A 23,457-nucleotide genomic window follows, 5' to 3' on the forward strand; every position below is an offset into this window, starting at 1 on the left:
TAATGGACCACTCAAGCGCTTTACTCACACAGATGCTCAGGTTTACTACAGGTGTTTCCACTGGCACGGACACAACAAACTGCTGCTCCCAGCTGCTACCAGCGATGAGCTGACTGAAATCTACACGAGGACAGAAGGAAATGAAGAAAGAGTGGTTTGAAAATATATATTGAAATGTGTGATTTTTTCTTTCCACCTGAGCTGTAACAGCTCCTTAAAGTGATACTCCACACGAGATCTGTCTTTTGAGAAGTTTGATAACGTAGTTTGCTCCCTCATAGAGAACAAAAGTTTGTTATGTGCTCTCAGCTTCACAAAGGATTTGCTGATTTTGTCTTTTTTATCGAATTTAAGTTGGATATTTTGGGGTTTTCAAATTGTGATTGGAATTCTTTCCTATTGTCTGTCTTTTTTAGAGACAAAAAAATGTTATGGAAAACATAATTAATTAATTAATCATAAAAATAATTATTGCAGCCTGACTATGGATTCTTATTATCTCCGCTAGGAAAATCAGGCGATCACTCACGTGTGTCTGTGAGTGAGTGAGTGTGCACCTTTGTGTCTGTCCACGACTGATCTCACATTCTGCTGCAGCAAACTGCATAGTGTGTTGCCCTTTATTGAGTGAACCGTTCTAGTTTGGACATGAAACTATTCTTGTAACAATCTTCTTCTCTGCTTGTCCAGTCTAAAGTTTGTTGGATGTTTGAGTTTGTTTAAAAACTGTTATAATAAGTCTTTTAGTAGTCCTTAAGTTTGGTAGATCAGTGCATTTGTAGGAGACTGGAGGGACAGGTCTGATGTCACACTCGGGGGTGGGGAGGGTCACGCGGGTAGATCTTATTCGTCACTGATGCACCACAGCTGGAGGTGCTATGCCAACCAATTCATCCCAAAAGGATCCTTTTCTTTTGGCCCATAAATTAACCCTGAACTGCCAACATCTGCCCAAAACCAGAGAAGGGCTCTCAGCTGGAGCAGCGTCTATCACTATCATCCTCATAAAAGGATTTTGCGTGATACAGATTGATCCTGCGACTACAGGTGAGTCAAACCCGTTCATCCCTTCAGACCAGGGAACAGAAACATCTTGATGTCAAAGTTGCAACAGGCAGGGAAATGATCTCGTTTCCAACAGTAGCAATGCACAAAAGATTTTGGGTGGAGTATTCCTTTAAGCTCCATAGAGGTCTAACGTTACATGGCACTTCCTGAACACTCCCACAGTCCCATAAATACGCGATCGCCTCCTGGCCTGATTTATTTTCGTGTCCCAGTTTGCACCTTCGCATTTTTGTGTCATCCGACCGCCATCTTTGACAAGCCTCCAGAGAGTCTTGCTAGCTCGCGGTCATTTAGTAAAAGTGCAGTCTGTGGCCAAATTCTTTACACAGCTAGACTTTTTAAATATATCAGTCTCTGGTTAGTGCAGTCCATTGTTGACTTTAAATCATGGGCCGTTTGTCGTGTGCAGGCTGCACATTTCAGATCAAGTGAAAACACGACCTGCAGGTGACACTGGGTGAATAACAGCAGCGTTTGATACAACAGTCACTTCTCCCCTCGGCTACGGGTCACCCTCTGGGTTTAAGAAATAAATAACAACGACTGAGAGGGGGCGTCCTAGATGGAGCTCTCGTCAGGCTGCAGGTCCAACTGTGAGTGTTTCCTCTGCTCCAGGATCCTGTTGAGCTCCTCCGTGAAGGAGTGGTAGAGCGGCGATATGCCGTCGTGGTCGACCTGCCTCAGCAGCACGTAGCTGTTCCCGTTCATCTTCCTCAGCACGCTGGGCAGAGTGGCCGACAGCCCGTTGGCGTAGTCCATGTTGGGCAGCGGAGGCGGCATAGGAAGAGGAGGGGCCGGTGGGGGTGTTTTGCACGGAGAGAACTGGCCCTCACCTGGAACTATCTGCAGGAAGCCGTCACCCATGTCACCGAAAGTGGGCACCGCGATGGAGCGTCGACCCTGGCGGCCATTGTAGTGGCTGGAGATGGTTTTGAGTTCGAGGTGGGAGCTCCTCTTCCTCTCAGAGGCCCCCAGGACCCGCAGCCCCTGCTGGGAGAACTTCCGGTCCCGGGACGCCCGTCTGGTGCAGAAGCTCACGTAAAGCAGCACCACAGTCAACACCAGGCAAAGCCCTCCGAGGACCGCCACCAGGGAAATGTACACGGCCTCCATGTGTCTGTAAGTCTGGAACTCCGCTCCCGGAGGCAGCGGGGCGGGGGGCGAGGGCAGAGGCTGCTCAGTGGGGCTGCTGGTGGAGAAAACAGTCGGGCTGGAAACTGGAGTGGGGTGCGTCGTGTCTGTGGGCTCCACTGGGAAGTACGCGTCCGTGTGCACCCTGACTGTGTAAAGATAAATCAGGACTGAGACGGAGTTCTCCACGGCGAAGCAGCGATAAGACCCGCTCTGCTGGGCGCGAGCTCCGATTATGAGGAGGCCGTCTGTGCCGATGCGGTAGCCCGAATTGAGGCCGTATCCCTGGAGTTCTTTGCCGTTCAGCGTCCAGCGTGGAGCTGCCAGGTTGGAGCGCAGCTCGCACTGGAGGAGCACGTCATCACCCGACATCACAGAACGCCGCTGGTGGACCACTGAGCGACAGAAAGAGGGGGACAAGAGACATGAGACGGAGCAAAGAGAGTTGAGATGAGGTGGAGAGAGCAAGATAAAGGCGAAATATGTGAGGGAGAGAGGCAGCACGACAAAAGTGCAGCGGAGACGAATATACAAGTAGATGTCAGGTCGCAAAGGTTACGTTTTCAAAGTGGGCAACCTTTCGGCATCACTTTCCATCTCATTTCATGAGCCTCTTTAAATGCAGTGAGCCCAGCATGACCGCCGAGAGGAGAGACTGATTCAAATGTGAACGCTGGGACGTGGGGGATGGGTGAGAACCGTACACCTAATGAAACCCCTTCATAGCAGCTAAATGCTGGTGTTTTCAGGGAGAGAAAAGAAGTGCTGGACTTCTTCCACCTCATAATCTGTGTGTGTGTGTGGGAGGTAAAATAAAGTACTAAGCTTTGTCAGAAGTGAAAGAGATGCGTGTTACATAATGCATGTGTGTGCGTTGTTACCATTTCCTGAATTCTCCTTGCAGCCTCTGGTCCCCTTCAGGATATCCTGGGTTAGGTTTGATCTGCAACAGAGTGATTTTAAATTTAGTTGACGTTTTTACTTAATTCAAAGTTACTTTGAGAAAGTTTGAACTGTTTTTAACCGTCTTAATTTGATACTTTTGCCTCTATATGACCTAAGTGAGTAAACGAGACCATCAGTGAGAAGACTGGCTATTTCTATATCTAACGCTTGACTTTGGGTCAGATTCCCGTGAACCTTTATGGCACATACAGGTTCACCAAAAACTCTTTCGGCTCAGACATAAGCGGGTCCCAGATCCGGCTTTGCTGCCAGGCCGTATTGCTGTATATATTTATATATACTCTGTGTGTGTGTGTGTATATATGTATGTATGTATGTATATGGTTTTTTTACCCAGTTCAGTGAAGAATAGTCAAGACAAATCCTGCGAAAGCTTCCCCTCTCTGTTGCCATCTTTGTATTTCAACAACCTCCATCAATAAAAAATCGTGCAGTATTAACCAGAGAAGTGCACCCTGCCATTAACATTCAGTTATTTTTGCAGCTTTCTCCGGGCTGCTTCCCCCCCAAATAAATCCACAGGAAATGCGGATGTGTCTGCTGCCGTAATGGAGATGAAGATGTCTGCTACTCACTCATGCAGTGTGAATGAAGAGAGGTGCAAACAATACCCAGTGCAAGAGTGGGCCAAAGGCATATTTATGTGTCTGTTTCTATAATGTATTATAAATATATAATGCATTTTACTTTTTTAATTTAACCTTTTGTTATTATAATACATTATAATGTAGTAGTAAGATATGCATGTTAGTAATCTATTTGTCAGCAACTATGTTTCTAAATAAAGAGTGACAACATAGTTAATATAGCTGCTTAAAACCACATTATAGGGTGTTATTAACAATGTATTAAATGTTTGTATACTACTTATAAATGCTAAACAGGTGGCCGTTAAGTCAAGTCTTATCAAAATGATTTGTATATTATGGATCTGTAAAAATTTTTGTTATTTTCCGTTTTAGATGCTCAGTTACACTCGACCTAAATGCTGCATGAGAAGTGCGTTTTCAGATCTGAATGTTCTTTTTGTTAATTGTAAACAGAAGAAGCTCCTGCGGAGCTCAACGGAGATGTGGGAGAAATCCAGGTCGACCACATTGTCTAAGACCTGCCTTCATAGAAATTCTGTTAGAAGTGAAAATAAGCCGTATGAATGATTAATTAGACTCCAGTATTGCTGTCGAGGCCCAGGAGAAGGAATTAAAGGTCATGTAATGCAAAAATGTACACCGTGTCAAAATTATTCATCTCAGTTTGTAGGTTTATTACTCATTTCAAGAGAGGCTAACAATGATATATAAAATCATCACAGCATACTTTTCTCTGAGCTGTTCACTGCTGTTATATTATTAATGTGGAGGGGCTGACACTTGTTTTTTTCTTAGCAGCATTTGAGTCTTATATCTAAATGAAGGTCAACGACTGTCTCTTTTTACCTGAAAAAGGCAACAAAGATAATTTACAGAAGTTTTGAGTTTTTTTAAGCTCTTATCCAATCGCATGCAGCAGCAGTTAGAGAGGAAATGAACGCAGAATCAACAGAGGAGATTTTGGGAGATAAAGACTCAGGATCTGAGGAAACCTGTCTCAGCAAGAGTCTGGATCGTTTTCTGCCAAATCTATGTGAGTGTGTTGTCTGTTTTCTTCCTACTTTCTATAAAACTCTATCTGTTTGCCTCCTGGCTGGAAATGTGCATTTGTTAGTGTACATGTGTGTGTGTGTGTGTGTGTGTGTGTGTTCCCTCACCTCTGTGCATGTGAAGATAGTTCCACACAGGCCCTCTCGTCCCAGCCACAGAACGGATCTCTGGCGAATACGCAGTCGTAACAGGAAGTGTACCTCTGACAGGCAGACATCGGCACCTGCACGACTCCAGAGTGGGAGCCGACGTAGATGCTCCGCTGCAAAATAAAGAAGGGAAATCTGTTTTTCATCGATTCCTACTTTTACTCTTTTGACTTTTAAAGCCTAAAAGCCGAAGCATTGTGATGCACTGGGATGTAAGAAGCGTATTTGTTGGTTAATCATCGATTACTGATGTCACCTTCCTTGTCCTGGTCACTGCAGAATAGCTGCACACCCAAAACTTAAAGCTACTACCACAAACTTTAATTTTGCACTGATTTTGGCGCTCCCTGTGGACAAAAGCGGTACTGTTTACGAGCACCAGAGTCCCTTGTGCAAAGGATAAACATCCTCTGTTAATGGCATTTTTACACTCCAATTATATGTATTTAATTATGTAATTCGCCTGGCCAGGTCCTATCAAAGGTTTTCATTTGCATCACTCACTGTTGTAAACGTTTAACTCTACATGCATGAATACGTACCAGAGCGGAGGATATGACCATGCTCTCGATGGGCTGGGGTTTATCAAACAGCTGCAGCTCTTCTATGATGTGCATTTCTCCACCGACGTCGACAGCTCTGTGCAGCCACCCGTCGTCTGTGGGAAAAGACACAACCTTGTCAAACAAGACACTTCAGAGGCGATACAGAGAACACAACCCAGTTCCTGTAAAGGATGGTGTTATTCTGTGTTTGTCTCACTGTCAACAAATCCCATTAAAAGAACATAAACCAACAATGAGTGAGTCCGTCTCTCAATGCTCTCTGACTTCTGTGGCACTGAGGGACAATGTAGGATCTTATTGTGGATCTAAATAAAAAGAGTAACTTGAGTAGCTCACTAAAAAGGTGAAGAAGGGAAAAATAGTTAGAGAAATGACAGGAATTATCATGAAAGAAAGAACAGACTCACACAGTGTTGCTATTATTATCTATTTATTTATGCAGGGGAAGATTTATGATTATCTTATTAAGGATTCTTTGTTTTTTCCACAAAATACATGTGTGTGTCCTTTCTTTGATGCAATAAAAATATTAGTTAGCATCGTTAGCTGCTAGCCACCGGATTAGCTGAGGCAATAAAATGCTCCCAATCTTAAAGCATAGTGCTTATCGGGAAAATATTGTGAATCGCCATTATTTTGGCCAGAACAATTGTGACATGAATTTTTCATACTGTCCAATGTCTAGTGGCACTCAGCCCTCTAGCCCATTCTGTTGCTTTCTGTCTTCACAGCAGTAAAACTCACCAGTTCCCAAGAACAGAACAGTATAAGTGTTCCCATCCAGCGCCGGCTCCTTGTGCACGACTATCTTCACATAGTTGACACTCCTCTTGAACATGAGTGGGCGCGCACCTATCGGGTGCACCTGGCTGGCCATCAGCGGGTGCCTTCTGGCGAAAGTGAGGACGTTGTCTGGGAGGTCTCGGGATGAGTTGATGCCCTGGGACCTGTGCGCATCTGTTATGCACTGCGGAGGAGATCAGAGGCAGGGAAATGATCAGAGAGGAAAAGACATTAAAGACTATAATGATGGTAGAACGAGTTTGGTTTTAATCGGTGAAGCTTACAGATCCAGGTCTTGGCTCTGGAACTTTCCCCGTGTACTCCCTCCACTTTGAGTCCTGCACCTCCATAAACGGCCCCTCGAACACCTTCTGCACATCCGAGAAGGCGTACTGGCAGATAGCAGATGCTTTGATATTCTTCCTGAAAGACAGGTTATTATCTGAGGTGCAACTGCAACCAAGATTGAATTAACTATCACAGGTCATAACTGGGTTTCTCTTCTTTATTCTGTGAAACTGGGGGTGTTAGTGTCGGAAAGTAGAGTTTTTTACGCTCACATTTCCCCCCTGGATCTTATCAATTTGTCTTTCATGGACGTGTGGGAGTGGCGTCACTGACAGCTGTGTAATTGTCCCCTCTTTATCTCCAGTAGCTGTAACATATTTCTTTTTTGCAGGTTTTTCAACACCACACTCACAGCCCTGAAATCCCCACTCCCCGCGAGTCACGAGTGACGAAGCGCCATTTGTGGTTTTGCTGAAAGGAAAGACATGTCCTCCGACAGCATGAGCTGGCAGCCAGGTGACCCTTAATCTTAAACCCTACAGGTGAGAGTAGTAATAGGGGGGGTATGGGGGGGTCTGCGTCACATTCTTAAATCCATTGTGTGCCTTCGAAAGCATTCAAGTGAGGAACTTGAGATCGAAGTGAAACCTGAATCTGTCTTCAAAACTGGTGAGCAATTTAGCTCAGGGCCTTACTCACCGCTGCACGGTTGAGTCTAACGCATAGTCACCACTACTACTCACACAGGTGTGTGTGTGTGTGTGTGTGTGTGTGTGTGTTTTAAAAAAGAAAACAAGAAAGAGAGAAGAAAAGAAAGAAAGGCAGCTGCTGCAGTGAATGAGGAGACAGACTGATGGGGGTTGAGATTGAATATCCACAAAAGGAAGTGTAGCAGAGAGTGAAGTAGATCGAGTTACTTTCCCGTTGCAATGCTATCCTCTCCATCACAAACGGAGCACCCTCGGGACAGTTTCATGCAGCATGACTCGGCATATCAGCATAAACACACACTCACACCGCTGGCAGATATTCCACCGGAATGTCCTCCGACATTGTCACGTCAGCTCTGGCTGCTTCTGTTTTGATAACAACTCCCTGTCTCTTCAGTTATCAGTTAGTGTGCTGAATATTGTTCAGACTAATTGTTTCGTCATTTCGTGAAATCATTTTACTAAATGACTAAAATGAGGTGATGGCTACAAATGGCTTGTTTCATTCAAGTAAAGTAAAGATTTTGCATTCATTTTTGACTTTCAAACTTCGACAACTTCGACAGACCGAAGCCTTTTCGCTCACCTGCGTGAAAGAAGAGCACTTTGCAAACAGTCATCATGTCTGTGTTTGATTATGGAGATATTCTGTACTCACATGCTGCACACAAAACAAGTTGATGCAGTTCATCGTGTCACTCTCATTATTGTGAGAGACAGAAGAAGTAGGTTCAAGGAAAGAGAATTACGTTCACTTATAATGGTCTTTGACAACATTTTAAAACTCTAGTGGAGATCCCAAAGTTCCCCAACATACCAGATGTGCCAGGCTGGATTTTGGAGATATGTGTGTACAATTATGCTGATACAGAATATATAAAAGATTCTGTCCTACAATGTAGAATATTAAAGCTACGGTACTTAAATAGGGAAAAAATGCCAGAATAAAAGCAGAATTTCATGTTGTTTCTTACCATTCCAGGCCAAAAACACCATAGAAAATGCTGCTTTGAGCGTCTCGACCCTGCAGGACGAACACACTGCGCAGGATATTGAGGTGCAGCTCATATTCTGGGACTGAACACACCATTCTGGCCTTGAGGAAGGAGGTCCACTTCCTCTGCAGGGTCCTCTGGCCTCCCCAGTCATTCTGCACACAGAGGAGACGAATGAATGGAGGATTAAATAAAGTCACTTGAGCTCATGTATTCTGGCATATACACTTTCAAATGACACAAATACTCTCTCATACTCATACACACACATCAACGGCCACTAATCTGACTGGAATAACAGTGAAACAGTAATCATCTACAAACAGACAGGAAATGATAATGCACACATCACTATATACACACATAAAGAGATGGAGGAGGAAGTGAGCAGAGTCCTATGAAACAGGAGCTGAATGTTAGTGCCTACTTTAGCACATTCGCTCTAATTGCATTTCGGTAGCACTGGGAGGCGAGGCTGCAAGAAATCTCTCACTAAAAGAGTAATTTAGCACACCTCATTTAGTAGAGAGGAAAAAAGAACTGACTACTTTTCTCGGTGTTCGTGGGAAGTATGGCGCCTCGGCCTCTCACACACATAAAAAAACAAATGCATATGGAAAACTAAAATGCCCGCATTAAGAACTTCCATCAATAACTTATTTGGCAGTAAGTGAGAGGGAAAGGACTGCAGACAAATGCTTCTCCTCAGATAATAAAACCTCTGGAGAGTTGGTGTTGGAGGAGACGTTAAGATGGATCCAACTGACTTTCTTATGGAGATGAACACCAGGTTATTATGTGGAAAGAGCTAAAGGGATGCACCGATAGATCACAATCGATGTCAATCAAAGCACCGTCCGGGTCATCGGGCTGCCGTGACGTAAATCCAAGAAAACAAGAGTCCAAGCGTAGCAGCGTAAACATCACTGTGGGGGAAATCAAGCCAAGTCGGTTTCTGAAGATTTTTTTCATAGCTTTAGATATATGGAGCTCCAAAATGGCCGATATTAAATAATGTCAGAATGGTATTGATTTCCGCTCTTTATGTAAAAGACCTTGTTTTCCATGTAATTTACACCCTTCTCTGTACAAATAGGTCATGATGGCAGAAGAAGTAGCTGCTGTCTTGCTGGGAAGTGACAAACAGAAGAGGACAACTGGTTACGCGACTCAAAAATGGCAAGTCTTCAGTGGTTTCAGGCCCGAGGCGACTGCCAGGGCCTTCGCTATCTGCAGATCTGCCAGCGGGGCTGAGCTGGGGGCCGGCTCGACATCTGCATGTGCTGCCTTGGCCTAGTTCAGACTGAGTTATTACACCCTCCACCGCTCTGACAACACCACGGCGCCGATGAGGAGAGAGAGAGAGCGGAGGCGACGAGTCCAGGCCTTCTATCCAGAAATGATTTCATTTTGGATTCAGAGAGAGTCTTGAGGAGATCAACTTTTTGAGTCGACGGGACTAAAAAAAGAAAAGTTCAGGAAGTTCAGAAATAATTTCACCGCCTGTTAGTGAGCTTGCCGGGAGAAAATGTGCAGTAGAAGTACAGCATTTAAATGTGGAACCAAATAAAGAAAATAATTTATGAATGTGCAAACACATCTACTCGTCTACATATCGGAGTATATCTAACAATAGTCTTTAAGGATTCAACGGCAAAAAAAGTAAAAGAATCTATCCGTTATGCAGCCTATGAGACACGAGATCTTTTTCCTCGATATTTCTTTTCAACACCACTTCCTCTCGCGCTCCAGATACCAAATATTGGGCATCAATCACTATTATTTCATTTCAAAAGGGGCTATGCAGTGTGGTGAAAAAAGCTCCAGAAAGAGCTAAAAAAAATCAAGAAATTAAGTAATAAATCTTTGTTATGATTCATTTGCTGGATGTTTGAAGTGGTTACTCAACATGCAGCTTTCACATTCATTTCTCTGTTCCTCTCATACGTCGATGCAAATCATTTCCGCATTCTCACAACAAAAAGGTGATGCCCAACTGCAGGGGTTTGTTTCTTAACATCGTTTTCAGCCGCTCACCAGAGTCTTTTTGGACACTTTTTTATTTTTGATTCCCTCAGAAAAACTGCAACCGTGATTGCAGCACAACAGCACACTGTGATGGTAATTACACCACCGCGCACGGCTAAAAGAAACGATGGGGAGGAAGACAGAGAGTTGCTGGGCATGCTGTCTAGACCGGAGATGCTGATCGCAAGTGAAATGAGGTGGGGGGGGGGAGTGCAAGAGGGCGAGATGGCAATAAAGAGACGGAGATGGTTTGCCATTGGAGGTGGCGGTTGGTGGACTTGTAGTTTGCCTGGCAACAGTGGCACAGAAAGAACCGCCATCAGGGAAGAAGCCTAGATTAGAGACCCCCAACCATTTGTGGCTCGTTCAGCACTGAAATACCCTTAAGAGCAGAACGGCAGCTGAGGGAGAAGAATCAAGGGCAGAAATCCATTTACTTCACTCTGCGTCAGTGACGTAAAGCATTAAATAATCCCGCTATTTATTGCGATTTGAATACATTTTTCTCCTCCTTCATTTCAACCCTTTCTCTTCCATGACCTTGCAGGCGTGTGAGTCTTGTCCGATTTGGAAGTGGCTTTCGAAACCCAGAGAAAGCATTGATACGATTATGGTTAACAGTATTTGGGTGAGTTGCTCTCTCTGACCTTGCAGACTCGGGCCACCCTGGACACCTTGGTCTGGCTCGGGTAGGCAATCTGCTCCTGGCTTCTCTCCGTGAAGAAGAAGTAAATCTTATCGTCGTCGCCGATGGAGCTGTTGACGCTCTCTCTCAGCAGCACGGAGCCCACAAAATCTGCCTCTGTATGTACACACACACACACACACACACACACAAATAAGACGCACAAACTCAGATCCACATGTCCAAACACAGACCTATTAGCAGCCTTGGAAGTGTCTCCTTGGAAACCAAAGATGGAGCTTTTAAGTGTGATTGAATTGCCACAACAAAGCCAGTTAGCGCTGCAGTGCAGTGCAATTTTCTTTCGATGTGATTTTTAATCTCCAAGTCAATCGGTTTTTGAAGTAACAGCAAAACCTCCGATGAGCTAAAAATGTACAAAAATGGCACTGAGGTTTGGTCCATTTAGTAGTTCACTGTAAGTGAAGTGAAGGAACCATGTATTCATTACTCGATGCATTTGATGATTAGCTCTCTTCTTTGACTTGTGCTGCCATGTGTTGTATTTACCCAGAAGCCACCGGGTGGGCGCCTCCTCTGTCCTGAGCGTGGGGAAGGGGAAGTTCCTGCGCACGTCTGGAGAGCTGCGAAACTCGTACTGAGAGGCCGTGAACATCTCCCCGTCTGATGAACAGATGAAGACAAGAAAGAAGCATGGACACAACAGTTAAATCAGACATAAAGGAAAAGCCGTTGGCATACTGCAGAGTGAGTACTGACCTATCACCTAATGTGGTTATAATATGTATAAATGGTAACAACCTCTGTTTGTGTGAATGACAACGAGGCAATGGGTTGTGTTTGTGTCCTCATGAGATGATAACTGATCCGTTATATATGAACTGGTATGAGTTTACATCAATATGTATGAATGTAAAGGTGACCAACTGTTGTTTTGTTTGAATGCTTCTGTAAGAAAAATAAAGTACAAAAATATAAATGCAAATCTGGGAGACGCACCCACGAGGAGGCCAGTGAATCCCTTCGCTGGGTCATAGGGACACCTGTCTCTGCCCTCCTCAAAGCCGGAGGAGAAGCTGAACTGCTCTGCGTCCTTACAGACAGATTAAAAAAAAGAGACAATTAATCATTTAAATTCAGTTCGACTCATAATTGCCCTGAAAGGAAATCACGCGAGCTCTTACTATGTAAGCACAAAGAGGTCTGAAGGCGTTTGTTCCACAGACGTACAGGTGAGTCTCATTGAATCGCTGCAGAAAGCGGATGTGATTGTAGCACTCTGTCTGCGGGGGAACAGAGAAAAACAGGTTATTTCTGGCTCCACGACAGAACGGTGTACAGATCCACTTCATGTACTGGAGCTTTTTTATGCAAATATTCAATGAATCAGTGCGATTTCTTTACTTTATTTTGTATATTTTGCTGTCAGAAGCAAAATGCAAATCACAAAGCAGAAGTGTTTGATTTATGATCTCAAGTAAATAAAGAGTTTTAGCAAAAGAACACAATGCTGGATAATAATAATAAAAGTTGAATTTGCAGTACCTGATTGTCTCTGCCTTTGTTTAGACACTGCTTCTTCTGTTCAGGGGAAGCATCCCAATCAATCTGCAAACAACAGGGAGGGGGTGTTAATGACTCAGTCAGCGCTGTAAATAGAAAGGGAAACAGATATATAAGATCTTTGGACATGAGACGGGGCAGATGAAGAGAAGAAAACAAGAGTGTGAGATAAACAGGACGAGAGAAAAGAGAAGGACAGCTCACTGTATTTATTTCTAGCTGCGTCAGTAAAGTCTGACTCTGCTCAGTAACCCTTGAATAAACGCCTGCTGCTTTAAATCTATATCCATTAAATTGGAAGGGACACAATGGGATTTGCTCAATCTGCTTAAGGCTAATATTAGTTTGTCCTCCATGGAGGAAATGGGAGGGAAACTTGTGAAACGGCGTTTGCAGTGTGGCGGTAATCGGTGGCGCTCACCGTGAGCTTTGCTGGCGTGGAGATGTTGGAGGTGTTGAGTGCGTGCACGGCTCCTCTGCCTCCCACGTACAGCAGCCCACTCCCCTCCTCCAGCAGGAGGGTGCTGTAGTTCCGGGTAGAGCCGTTGAAACTGGCGCTGCCCAACAGACCTGCAAAAAACAAATGTGACACGTGTTACTATCACCAAAAACAATTGTTCTTATCTGGTTCTTTCAATCGTTTCCTTCCATTGAAGTTCCTATGTCGTGACATAAACACTGTATGGCCAAACGTATGTGGACATGGTGTACTTTTGGAGGATGGAGCATAAATGGAGCTTGAACTATCGTAGGAACTAGAAGGCACAATATTTTGGTCTCATGAGTTTTCATTTTTTTTAAAGTCTGTACCATATGAGAAATCATTTTGCTCATTTCATCGTTCTTTATTGAGGCAAAGGTTCTTGTATGGCTGCTTGTGTTTTGAAAGAATTAAACATTGATGCATTTGAGAAATTTGTCTTATTTATCTAAATGTTTTTTGGTAGATGTTTAATATTTCTCACACTGTAGTTTTGTCATTATGCAGCAGAATCAAACATTTGTTTCATCCCTATGGAGGGCCACGTGTTAACAGCTCCAATGCTTGCAGTCTGTGAGAGTAGTTTGGTATTAAAGCTTTCTATCTTGACTTCACACTCGTTGGAGAATTCCCAGAGTCCACACACTCAAAGTGAACGTGCTCAGCGTGTCTGCACGAGGCTCGACAGCGGGTCTGGGAGACGGAGAGGGGGGGGGGGGGGGGGGGGTCGCTGGAGTGATTGCTGAGTGGACCGTGGGAGAGTGTTGGGATGGGGCACAGGGGAGGTCACATTTTAGGGCATTCAGCAGGAATGGTGCCCCAGTAATGCCAAATCACATCACTCATAACTGCCACAGCATCATCATCTGTGTGTGTGGGTGTGTGTGTGTGTGTGTGTGTGTGTGTATGACGGACGAGTGAGCAGACAAACAGATTATTAATCCATTGAAAAAATAATTGGCCTGGTGCACTAAACTAAATATTTGAACACGCTCCGGTGTAACACCTCAGAAATGGGGCCAGGTCGCTCCGCTGCTGCGAGACAATAAAAAAAAAAAGGAGGGCATTGCCTTTCCTCCCACAGAGAAGTAGAAGCAGGTTTACAGAGATTTGATTTGCACTAAGTGTGAGATGCAAGTGTAGATTCCCATCTGATTAAATAAATCGGACACACGGATGAAGCAGAAAACCACGCGGTATTACACTGAGGAATGTGAGTCAGCAGAGAGCAGATGGGCATATTAATCACCTCCCTTCCTCTTTCTCCTTCCGTTTTGACAGCAAGTCCCAGCTCCCAGTAATAGGAACACCTACGTATATATATGTCCCCCACCAATCGATTTTGCTTGCGGTGTGAGGTCCTGCACGCCTGTCGCGCTCAATCTGCTCTCCTGTTCATTGTAACGGAGCGAGAAGGGCTGCTGGGAGGGCCAGGGATCAACTGGTGCGAGTGCACACATGATTAGCCAGCAATTCAAGCTGCCGTCTTGTATTATTTCATATTGCACACTTCATAACCTTCACTTAAACTTATGGAATTAGATCAGGGTCCATTTAGTGCCACCTCAACAGCAAATGAGAGCGATACACGTCAACATGATGTGATTGAAATGATGTGACTTTATTCATCCCCCTGCTTCCCACGTGTGTCTGAGTTTGGGCCCGACTCTATTTTCCTGCATGCAGATGAATCCTACGACATCCTATGAATCCTACGACTACAGACATTTCTGTCTGTAGTCATGTAAATGTTGCGAAACCTTATGTAACTCTCAATGAAATCAAATAGGACTGTGTGACTGTCACCCATTGTTGTTTTATTTCTCATACATAGCCAGTCGGATGTGAGTGAGCAATGAGCAGCTCCTCCGACACAGCCAAAGGTCAGGACACGCCGTGGGGGGGGGGGGAGTTTCATCTGAAGGGTGGGGGGCTCTGTCATGGAGGGGCAGGAGTCACGCAGCAGGCCGCCACACACACACACACACACACACATAAAAGGCATGCATGCACAAAGAAAAACATCTACTGAATCTATGCAGAGGAAATGTATTGATAAGCAACAAAGACGAGAGGGTGACACGCTGGCACTAGAACGAGTATACTGCATGCTCTCAGAAGAGGTCACGTTTAAAGAGAGAGAGTTACGCAAACACAATGGCAGCCCAAGGCAACGTAAAGAGCCCACTGTGTGAGTCATCGCCGAGTGGGCGAAAGCCTTGGTTTCTATCTTGTAAAAATAGTGGTTGCATGACATGACAAGCACAGTGCCGAAGAGAAGGACTACGGTGACGTACAAAACGTCCCCGGCCTCAAGGCGGCGGAGGCCCAGCGGCCTTGGTCTTTACACCCGCCGGGGGGTCGGGCTGAGTGTGTTTTCATGCACTTGTTGGCACAATGACGTCCCTCCATCTTTGGGGACAACACAGATGTTTGAAAGAGAAAACCAATGTTCACGTTAGTCTGAAGCACAGAAGCCAAACTCAATGGGCGGCAATCACAGCTGTGCTCTAAAACCAATCTCTCAGACATATGGAGAGAACTAAGAAAATAAATGGATCTTTTTTTACCTGGATGAACACACACACTACACACACACTACACAATTTTACAAAAGTCGTCCAAATTAAACGACAAAGTGCATCATTGCTTTACAGCAGGGGTATTCAACTAAAATTCCAAAAGGTCCAGATTGAGAAAATCTCCTCGGGCAAAGGTCCGGAACATTACAATAATATCTAACTCGCGCTATTTACTGCCATATATATATATATATAAATATATTCAAGAAGCCTAGTAGTAGTAACAACGTCTCTGTGTGGTCAACAACTGTCAAATCAAATAAAGTACATCAATTATATTTGTCGATTTTTTGAAGCGCGTCGAGATTACATACAAAGTCTATGCACAGACGCGATGAGACTGGCCTGCCGCGATTTTGCGATGCCGCGTTGGACGCGTTTTTGCGGCACGGTGGACGCGGTACCGCGTCCATCGCCAACGCGTGAGTTGAAATTTTTCAATTTCTGCGACATAATCGCGTGACGCTGTGGCACGATAGCCTATCAGCGTTGAGTTGCTGGTTCAAGTTTGAGTTAGGTTTAAGCCCAAAAAATAACTTGGTACGGTTGAAGACAAAGCTTCAGCATCAGTGAGTGTACACCAAGGCCCTCTTCAGTCAGCGTGACGTAAAGCAGGTGTTTGTTGTGACTGTTGTCACAGTCCGCGTGACAATGAGCTAAAAGAGGCTAAAAGGGGGTTACTGTTATAGTGGATTCGTCTCGAAGAGCGACATCTTTCACAATACACGCAGACATTAGATCCCTTATTACTGTAACAATATTGATTAGTGCAGCTTTAAAGATAGAAACACAACATTTCAACAGTTTTATCAGCTTTAGCGTGGCCATAAAATTAGCAACAGAACCATATTTATGGCCTACTGTTCCCTGGGGTCGCTGTTATGTATCCACACACACACACACACACACACGCACACACACACACTGTACCTTGTGCTTTGCTGTAAAATCAATGAGGAAAGTCAACAGAGCGCTCAGGCGTGCCAGAAGCCTCTCAGCCTGCTAGCTGGTTTCTATTTACTGTTGTCATCCTGTATGCACGTGTTTGTGTGTGTGTGTGTGTGTGTGTTTGTTTGTGTTAAAACCTGTTTGTGTGAATGTTCTGAGGTCAAAACAACTGCCCCTCGGAAACATCTGTCAGTTTTTCCAGGACACACACATACAACCTTCACACTTATTTCACCCTTCATCTGTCTCCTGAAAAAGAGTGAAGACATTTCAGTCAGTGACTGAGAAGATCTGAGGAGCGTGTGTGTGTGTGTGTGTGTGTGTGTGTGTGTGTGTGTGTGTGTGTGTGTGTGGGAGTGTGTGTTTGTGTGTGTGTGTGTGTGTGTGTGTGTGTGTGTGTGTGTTTGTGTGTGTGTGTGTGTGTGTGAGTGTGTGTGAGTGTGTGTGTGTTGTGGGTCTCAACGTTGAGCTGCCACAGGTGGCGCGTCCAGAATGTGCGCCCTCATGCTCAGACATATTTGTAATCCGCCATGTGGGATCCGAGATGATAGTAAATCCAGTGTGCGTGTAACTTCCTGTGTGACTCACTCATCACTAGACTCACTATAGTGACACACACACACACAACACACACACACGTGCTTACGGAAAAAGATTTGGGTACAAATGCTGGAAGGAAAGACCGACTTAACTTCTTTGGACAGCTTCAGAAGTGCCAGTTGTCGTCAACTCTGTCCACATTATATCAGCACATCTTCACTTCTTTCCCAGCCTCCAGAGGCAATCAACACGACCATGTGTTATGTCAGAAATAATGCACAACTGGGTGCACTGATATACGAAAAATAGAGACAAAGAGAGCAAAGCAGAGAGTGTTTCCTCCATGATTCCCTCCATTATTATCTATTATTTCTAAGTGTATTATGATTATATCATAACCGATTACTACACAAGCTGTGGTTTTTTTTAAGTTTGCTTGTCGTCAGTTTAACAGTAAAAATACTCTTGCCATGGCGTCCTGCAGCACAACACAATAGTATTTTCCACCGTAGGGAAAATGTATGTTCAAAGCAGAATAAAACAATGTTAAGACATAAAACATTAGAGACAACATGAAAGTACATATTGAAAAGTAGAATCCCGTAATAAATAGATTCAGGACATTAGTCAAAACAATTCATGTTAGAATATATTTGTACGCAATCGGCAAAGAGGGAAGGGACATATGTTTACAGAGATATGATGTTTTAATGTAATAATTCAATTCAATGTAACATTATTGGCATGAAAATCTCAAAAAAAAACAATGTTGCCAATAATGTTTAGTTTAGTTGTTATTGTTGCTTTTACTTTTGTGTAGCGTGCGAAGTTTAAAAATGCAACTTATCAAACAGCTAAGAATCATTATTGATTTGCTATGGATTTTTAAAAATCTATAAAAACAAACCAGTGCATTTGGGCATTGATTGCGTGCAGATAAATAAACTGTAACCTCACCAAGCAACCACGTGACAATAAGTAAGTCAAAACAATTTACCTATGTACATATACACCCTGAATAGTTCAGTTCACCAAAATAACAAAACCAACAACATATTTTCTCACTTTCCTTTTGTGTTATCGCTCCATGCAGATAGTTTTGGTTTCATCTGTACAGATGTTGTGTCTCTAAACCGTGCTCAGTCTTGCATTTCGGTGTGTTTGGGGGCGACTCCATTTTGGATCAGGTCAAACTATCCTCTGGTGTATTCAGAGTGGCCAGACTGTCAGGTTTGAACAGGTTTTTCACTTATGTGTTTCATTTCCCCCGGCTGTGACAGCGATGCCGGTATTGTTTTCACCATGTGAGTCTGTGTTTGTCTTCATGGCTAAATGTGGTCCTGGAGACATCTAGCAGGAACTAAAGCTGGTTCTGAGTGCTTTGTCGTGTGTTTCTATGTCCATCTGTTTGCCTGTGGACAGATTCTGTCGCCGCAATAATGTCGCAACCGTGCAAGAGGCAGTCACGAAACTTCACAGGAGTTTAGTTTAGATCAAAATGAAGGCCAAGCATGAAGACGAGTGAGGTCCGAGCAAGGGGGCCGGAAGTAGCAGTGTAGGAAGTGGGGAATGGCCCCCACACACACTTTACTCCCCTGGCCTGATTTGCTGTTGCGTGTGGTGTGATCCCGTCGAAAGAACGGTCACTAGTTTATCAATAAAACCATTATTTATTATTGTATATCTCAGTCTTGGCAATAAAACCATTTTTGGCATGTAGAGATACAACTCGAGGTAAATGCAAACATATATATGTTGAATTTTGGGTGAGCAAACCTTTAAAATGAATATTTATCTTCAACTCGTGCCTTCAAAGTTCACCTTAATATATTTTTGAGGAAGCTCATGGTTATAAGGAAAAAACGGATGTTCCTTGTGTGTACTCAGCTCTTCCTGAATGAAGATGTCAGCCACTGTTGCTTGTTAAGAGTCACGTCAAAGTGGCAGCGTTATGTTTACCGCATCGCCTCACGATCACACAAACGCAACACCTTTCAGAGCTCGTGTCGGATCCAAAACTTTTGTACTCGTAGGTCTTTGTTGAACCGGGGAGACAGCAGAATGAGATGAAAGACAGCCAAGACTTTCATCTCTCAGAAAAAAGAGCCAACACACAAATAGTCCCTGTGTTATCGCAGGTCTCGCTGGATGCTATCAGTGAATCACCAATCAGATCTTGTCGGATTCACTCATCAGCACGATACCAGAGCGGAGTGAGATCAAAGCATCATGGAGGTCTCAGTGGATTTAAGAGTCCAAAGCATGAAATGTCGCCACAGAGAGAAAAATAAAAACAAGTGGTGTAACGGCGCTGTCACACGGAGATTAAACAATTTCAGTCAAAGCAGCCGCAGCTGATAATGGGAATAAAACATCAATGTTTTCTGCTGCTGTTTGCAAAGTCTGAACACTGAAATTGTAACACTGGATGAAGAAAACTCTTCATTATTATACCACCACAACAATAATGCTGCTAACTATAAGGGAACTTACTATCGAGACCTTATTTGCCTCCTCAGCTTGTTGTAGCAGCGGCAGACAACTTACAGTGCATCAATATTTCACAAGCGCATTACTTCAGGTCTGGTGGCAGAGAAAGGAACCCCCGATGGGCAACCAGCAGAGTTCAGAACACAGTCGAGCATTAATCTCACTTCTGGGAGAAAGAACAACAACACTGTCTCATAAACATACAAACACAATCCAAGATGCTGTCGCATTGCGCTATGAAAGCTAAAAATATGTTCAATCTTTTCATTATACTGAAAGAAAGCCACACGTATTCACACGTTTCAAGACATTTTACTGATAAACACACAATGTTTTGATCTGACACGGATCATATCAAGATACTGTATAACTATTTACATACATTTCATCAAGATTTCTGTTAAATGAAAGTGATGAAGTTGATTCATTAAGCTCCTGCTGCTTGCCTCAATATGTGTTTCCTCTCCTCATTACACAGTCACTTCATCCTTTGTTCACATAAAACTATTGATTCGTCCAGCTTTTCGTAATGGATACTTCACGACCACCACGATGGAACAGTAGTATGTTTCTCTATGAAACGTCACCTTTACACTATGTCGATTACTTTCTTATTCATCTCTGTTATAGTGTCAAAAAGTCATCCTGTGTCTTTTTTTTCTGAGCTCACTCTGAAGCAGCTTGTCCTTGCACTCCCACTCACGCAGGCCATCTGTGAGGCATACTGTAAATGAATGAGCGCCCCCTCACCCCAGCCGTGAAACATCATAGAAATCCTCGCACGGAGCCTCCCATAGGTAGAGACACCCACATACAACATCCATTCTATTACCATATGCAGTCCTGCATATCCAGGCAGACACATTTTCTTGATGAGGCAGAGCCTCCCCCCCCCCTTCCCCTAAGTGACATCTGTAAGTGTCAGCGGGTGCAGAATTTACATGAAGAGATCGACTGCATGCCCACATAGCCCTCTCCCCACACACACACACACACACACACACATGCAATCACACATCGAGACTGACGAAGCGCATGCTGACACACTTGCACATCCTGCCCCCCCCCCTCCCCGATGATTAGAGAGTGGGTCAAGGACAACTTTCTACGAGGGCAATGAGAAAAGATTAAATCTGCGATGAGAGACCGACTCTGGCTGCAGCACAGAAGAAGTGCCCAGAGTACGTATGATGAATAATCCGAGGAGGCAAAGATGTGTAAATAAATCATCCAACCAATCAACCAATCAAAACCAATCATTCAGCCAGGGCTGGATGATTGGGAGGAAACTTCTAGAGCAGACAATGAGTTCCGTCCATGATGCACTTAGAAACGTACTTAATGAGGCTTGATGAATCGAACGTGCTGCCCCATCGAATGAGCTCCTCAGAGTTAATCGAGTGTGTCCGTTTTCATTTGGTTGATAACTAACATCACTGATATTATATTGGTAATCAGTTCACTGCTCCCATTGTGGAAGTTTGAGTCTGTTCCACAGCGAGGAGGCCAGAGCACGTGTCCGGCTGCTTTGTACAGTCGACACGCTGCAATAAGAAATCTACCAAGACTGGTTTACAATTATAAGGAATTTAATCCACTGATGCAAGTACAGTATTTACAGTGAAGGACACTATTTCATGAAATATTAAATCAATAAAACCCCGTTTGCAAAAAACTCAACTCAGCTCCTCAGGTATAAAACCCGTCCGTCCTCTGAGAGCCATCACGTGAGAGAGAAAAAGACTTGAAATTAAACCACCCACATCCGTTCGAAACACCTCCTCTTCCGTTTATCCCAATTCCTATTGGCTAACTTCCAGGAGTGTATTCGCCTGTCTGCCTTTCTGTCCCTGAGTTTACTAACACATTCAATGACTGTCAGTTACGGTTTAATCCCTCTATGATAAACATCCCATATAATAGATAAGACTTTGCAACTTTTGGCAAAAGCTTCATGTCTCAAATTCTCCATCTAGCTACTAATCCTAAAACACTTTATGCTTATCTTAATTATGCATTTCCAAAACACTTATGTTTATGACTAATCATGAATTCTTAATTATGAATTATTGAACACTTTTATTATAGCTACTAAACACAGTTCTATGCTCAAATTTCTTACACCATCGGTTGCAGTAAAGATCAGTACTTTTGAAAGTAGTTCCATGTTTAGTGTGTATTTCTTAGTGCTGCCACAAATACCTTTTCTACCTGAAGATTCTCTGCAGCCCAACAAATCAGTTCATGTGAAGCAAAACCTGGACCTCGCAGGAAGAATATTCACACGATTTCCTCTCTCTCGCTCTCTCTCTCTCTCTCTCTCTCTCTCCAGTAAACTACATATACATTTTGCACAGAAATACTCCTCCTTGATCTTCTCATCTCTCTGAGTGATTGTGATTCAGACCGTCAAGCAGCACATCCTCCGTCTCCAGCGCATCATCTCGCACTGCAACACTCTCAGCAGCTCTTATGACATTGCACCGGAGAGCTCGGCTGGCAATAGAGCCGGGTCCTGTTCACTCCACCTGTCCTCTAATAATACTCGTCCCCAGAGGACTGAAGAGGAGAGGGGTGGAGGCAAGAGCACAGCCGCCCGACCAGTCTGCCAGCGCCGGAGTTCCCTCCTCGCTGCAGCTGCAGTGGTAGCCTCTGCCGCAGTGATGAGGGGCGAGGAGAGAGGGGGGGGAAGGTGAACCGGTGGCAAGCGAGAGATGGGGTGAGGTAGAAGGAGGAAGGTGCTGATGATGTGTGTAAACACCACCTCCGTGCCAAAAATACACCTCCATCAGCAGTATTTTCTGCGCGGACACTAGTCAGGTCCACTGTGCTCAGGTGTGGCTTCATGAGGGCTCCCTGTCTATTGTTTCATGAGAAGTGTTTGCTGAGCCGTGTGATCTAGGACAGGGCTTGAGAGAGGCGATTAATAACTCTGAGCATGAAGTCTTCGGGGCCAACTTTGAAATCTATGCCACTTCTTTCACGAGGAGGGGAGGGAGGAGGGAGCCGGAGGGGCTTCTAATAAGGACAGTGAGGTGTTTTGGTGGCTTGTGCACGTGTGTTTGCATGGATGCATCTAGAACAGTGTATTTAAAGTCTGTCGCAGTAATATCAGTGCATTCCGTCCGTCGTGTTATTCTTTGTTTTCATTCTATTTGGGGAATAATTATGATGCCATGTTTTGGAACTACAGTTCCCATAATGCTTTGGGGGATGTTAACAGGAAGTATAATGTTGCCATGGATTCAAAGAGTTACACTGTGAGCAAGTTGAGCCCTGTTATTTTTAGCCAATATTTTTGTATATTTTCGCAAATTGCTACCATTAGAAGTATGATGAACTATCTGTAATACTTGAATACTGAAGAAAACTTAAAAACGTTAGGATTCTTAGGTGAGATCTGGGATTGAAAGGATCATCTTCCATTCCCTGATTTCTGAGCGGATTTAAAGATTTCTTAACTCACGTTGGACATCGGAGATAATGATATCCTCAGAAAGAGAAATCTAAAAATGTGTGTATTATGTCTGTGTGTTTACAGACATGTTAGCAGCTCCAACTGCTGACCGTGTTGGTAAACGGGTCAAATCAGTGGGCCAACAGTACACAGAGTATCTCTGCCTCACAGTTTGCAAACCGAGCTGTGTTTGCCCCTCACCTTTGGAGAAGACAGTCGTCCTGGGAGTGACGTCCAGGTCCAGGGACGGGCTGAAGGGGAAGGCCCACAGCTGTGACAGCCTGGCAAGGAGCGTCAGGAGCAGCAGCAGGGGCAGGAGGTGCTGAACGGATCTCTGGTCTCCCATGTTTAACACACAGACCTGGGTCCAAGCACTGCCTCACTTGCTGCTCAATTTGTTGGGACACGCAAAATCTGAGAAACGTG

At 44.2% G+C, this 23,457-nt stretch overlaps 1 protein-coding gene across 1 annotated transcript; it reads right to left on the bottom strand.

Moving 5' to 3' along the window:
* Positions 1–1,626: 1,626 nt before the first annotated feature.
* sema4gb (sema domain, immunoglobulin domain (Ig), transmembrane domain (TM) and short cytoplasmic domain, (semaphorin) 4Gb) lies at positions 1,627–23,377 on the bottom strand (the record flags this gene model as incomplete). Its single annotated transcript, XM_079293264.1, has 14 exons — positions 1,627–2,594; positions 3,081–3,142; positions 4,913–5,067; positions 5,497–5,612; positions 6,265–6,487; positions 6,588–6,726; positions 8,276–8,451; positions 10,972–11,126; positions 11,520–11,633; positions 11,970–12,063; positions 12,155–12,253; positions 12,516–12,578; positions 12,955–13,103; positions 23,233–23,377. The coding sequence occupies 14 exons, from the start codon at positions 23,375–23,377 to the stop codon at positions 1,627–1,629; spliced, it is 2,658 nt and encodes an 885-aa protein (XP_079149390.1).
* Between the last annotated feature and the right edge of the window lie 80 nt (positions 23,378–23,457).

This window comes from Melanostigma gelatinosum, assembly GCF_949748355.1.
Source record: "Melanostigma gelatinosum genome assembly, chromosome: 21".
NCBI lineage: Eukaryota > Metazoa > Chordata > Actinopteri > Perciformes > Zoarcidae > Melanostigma > Melanostigma gelatinosum.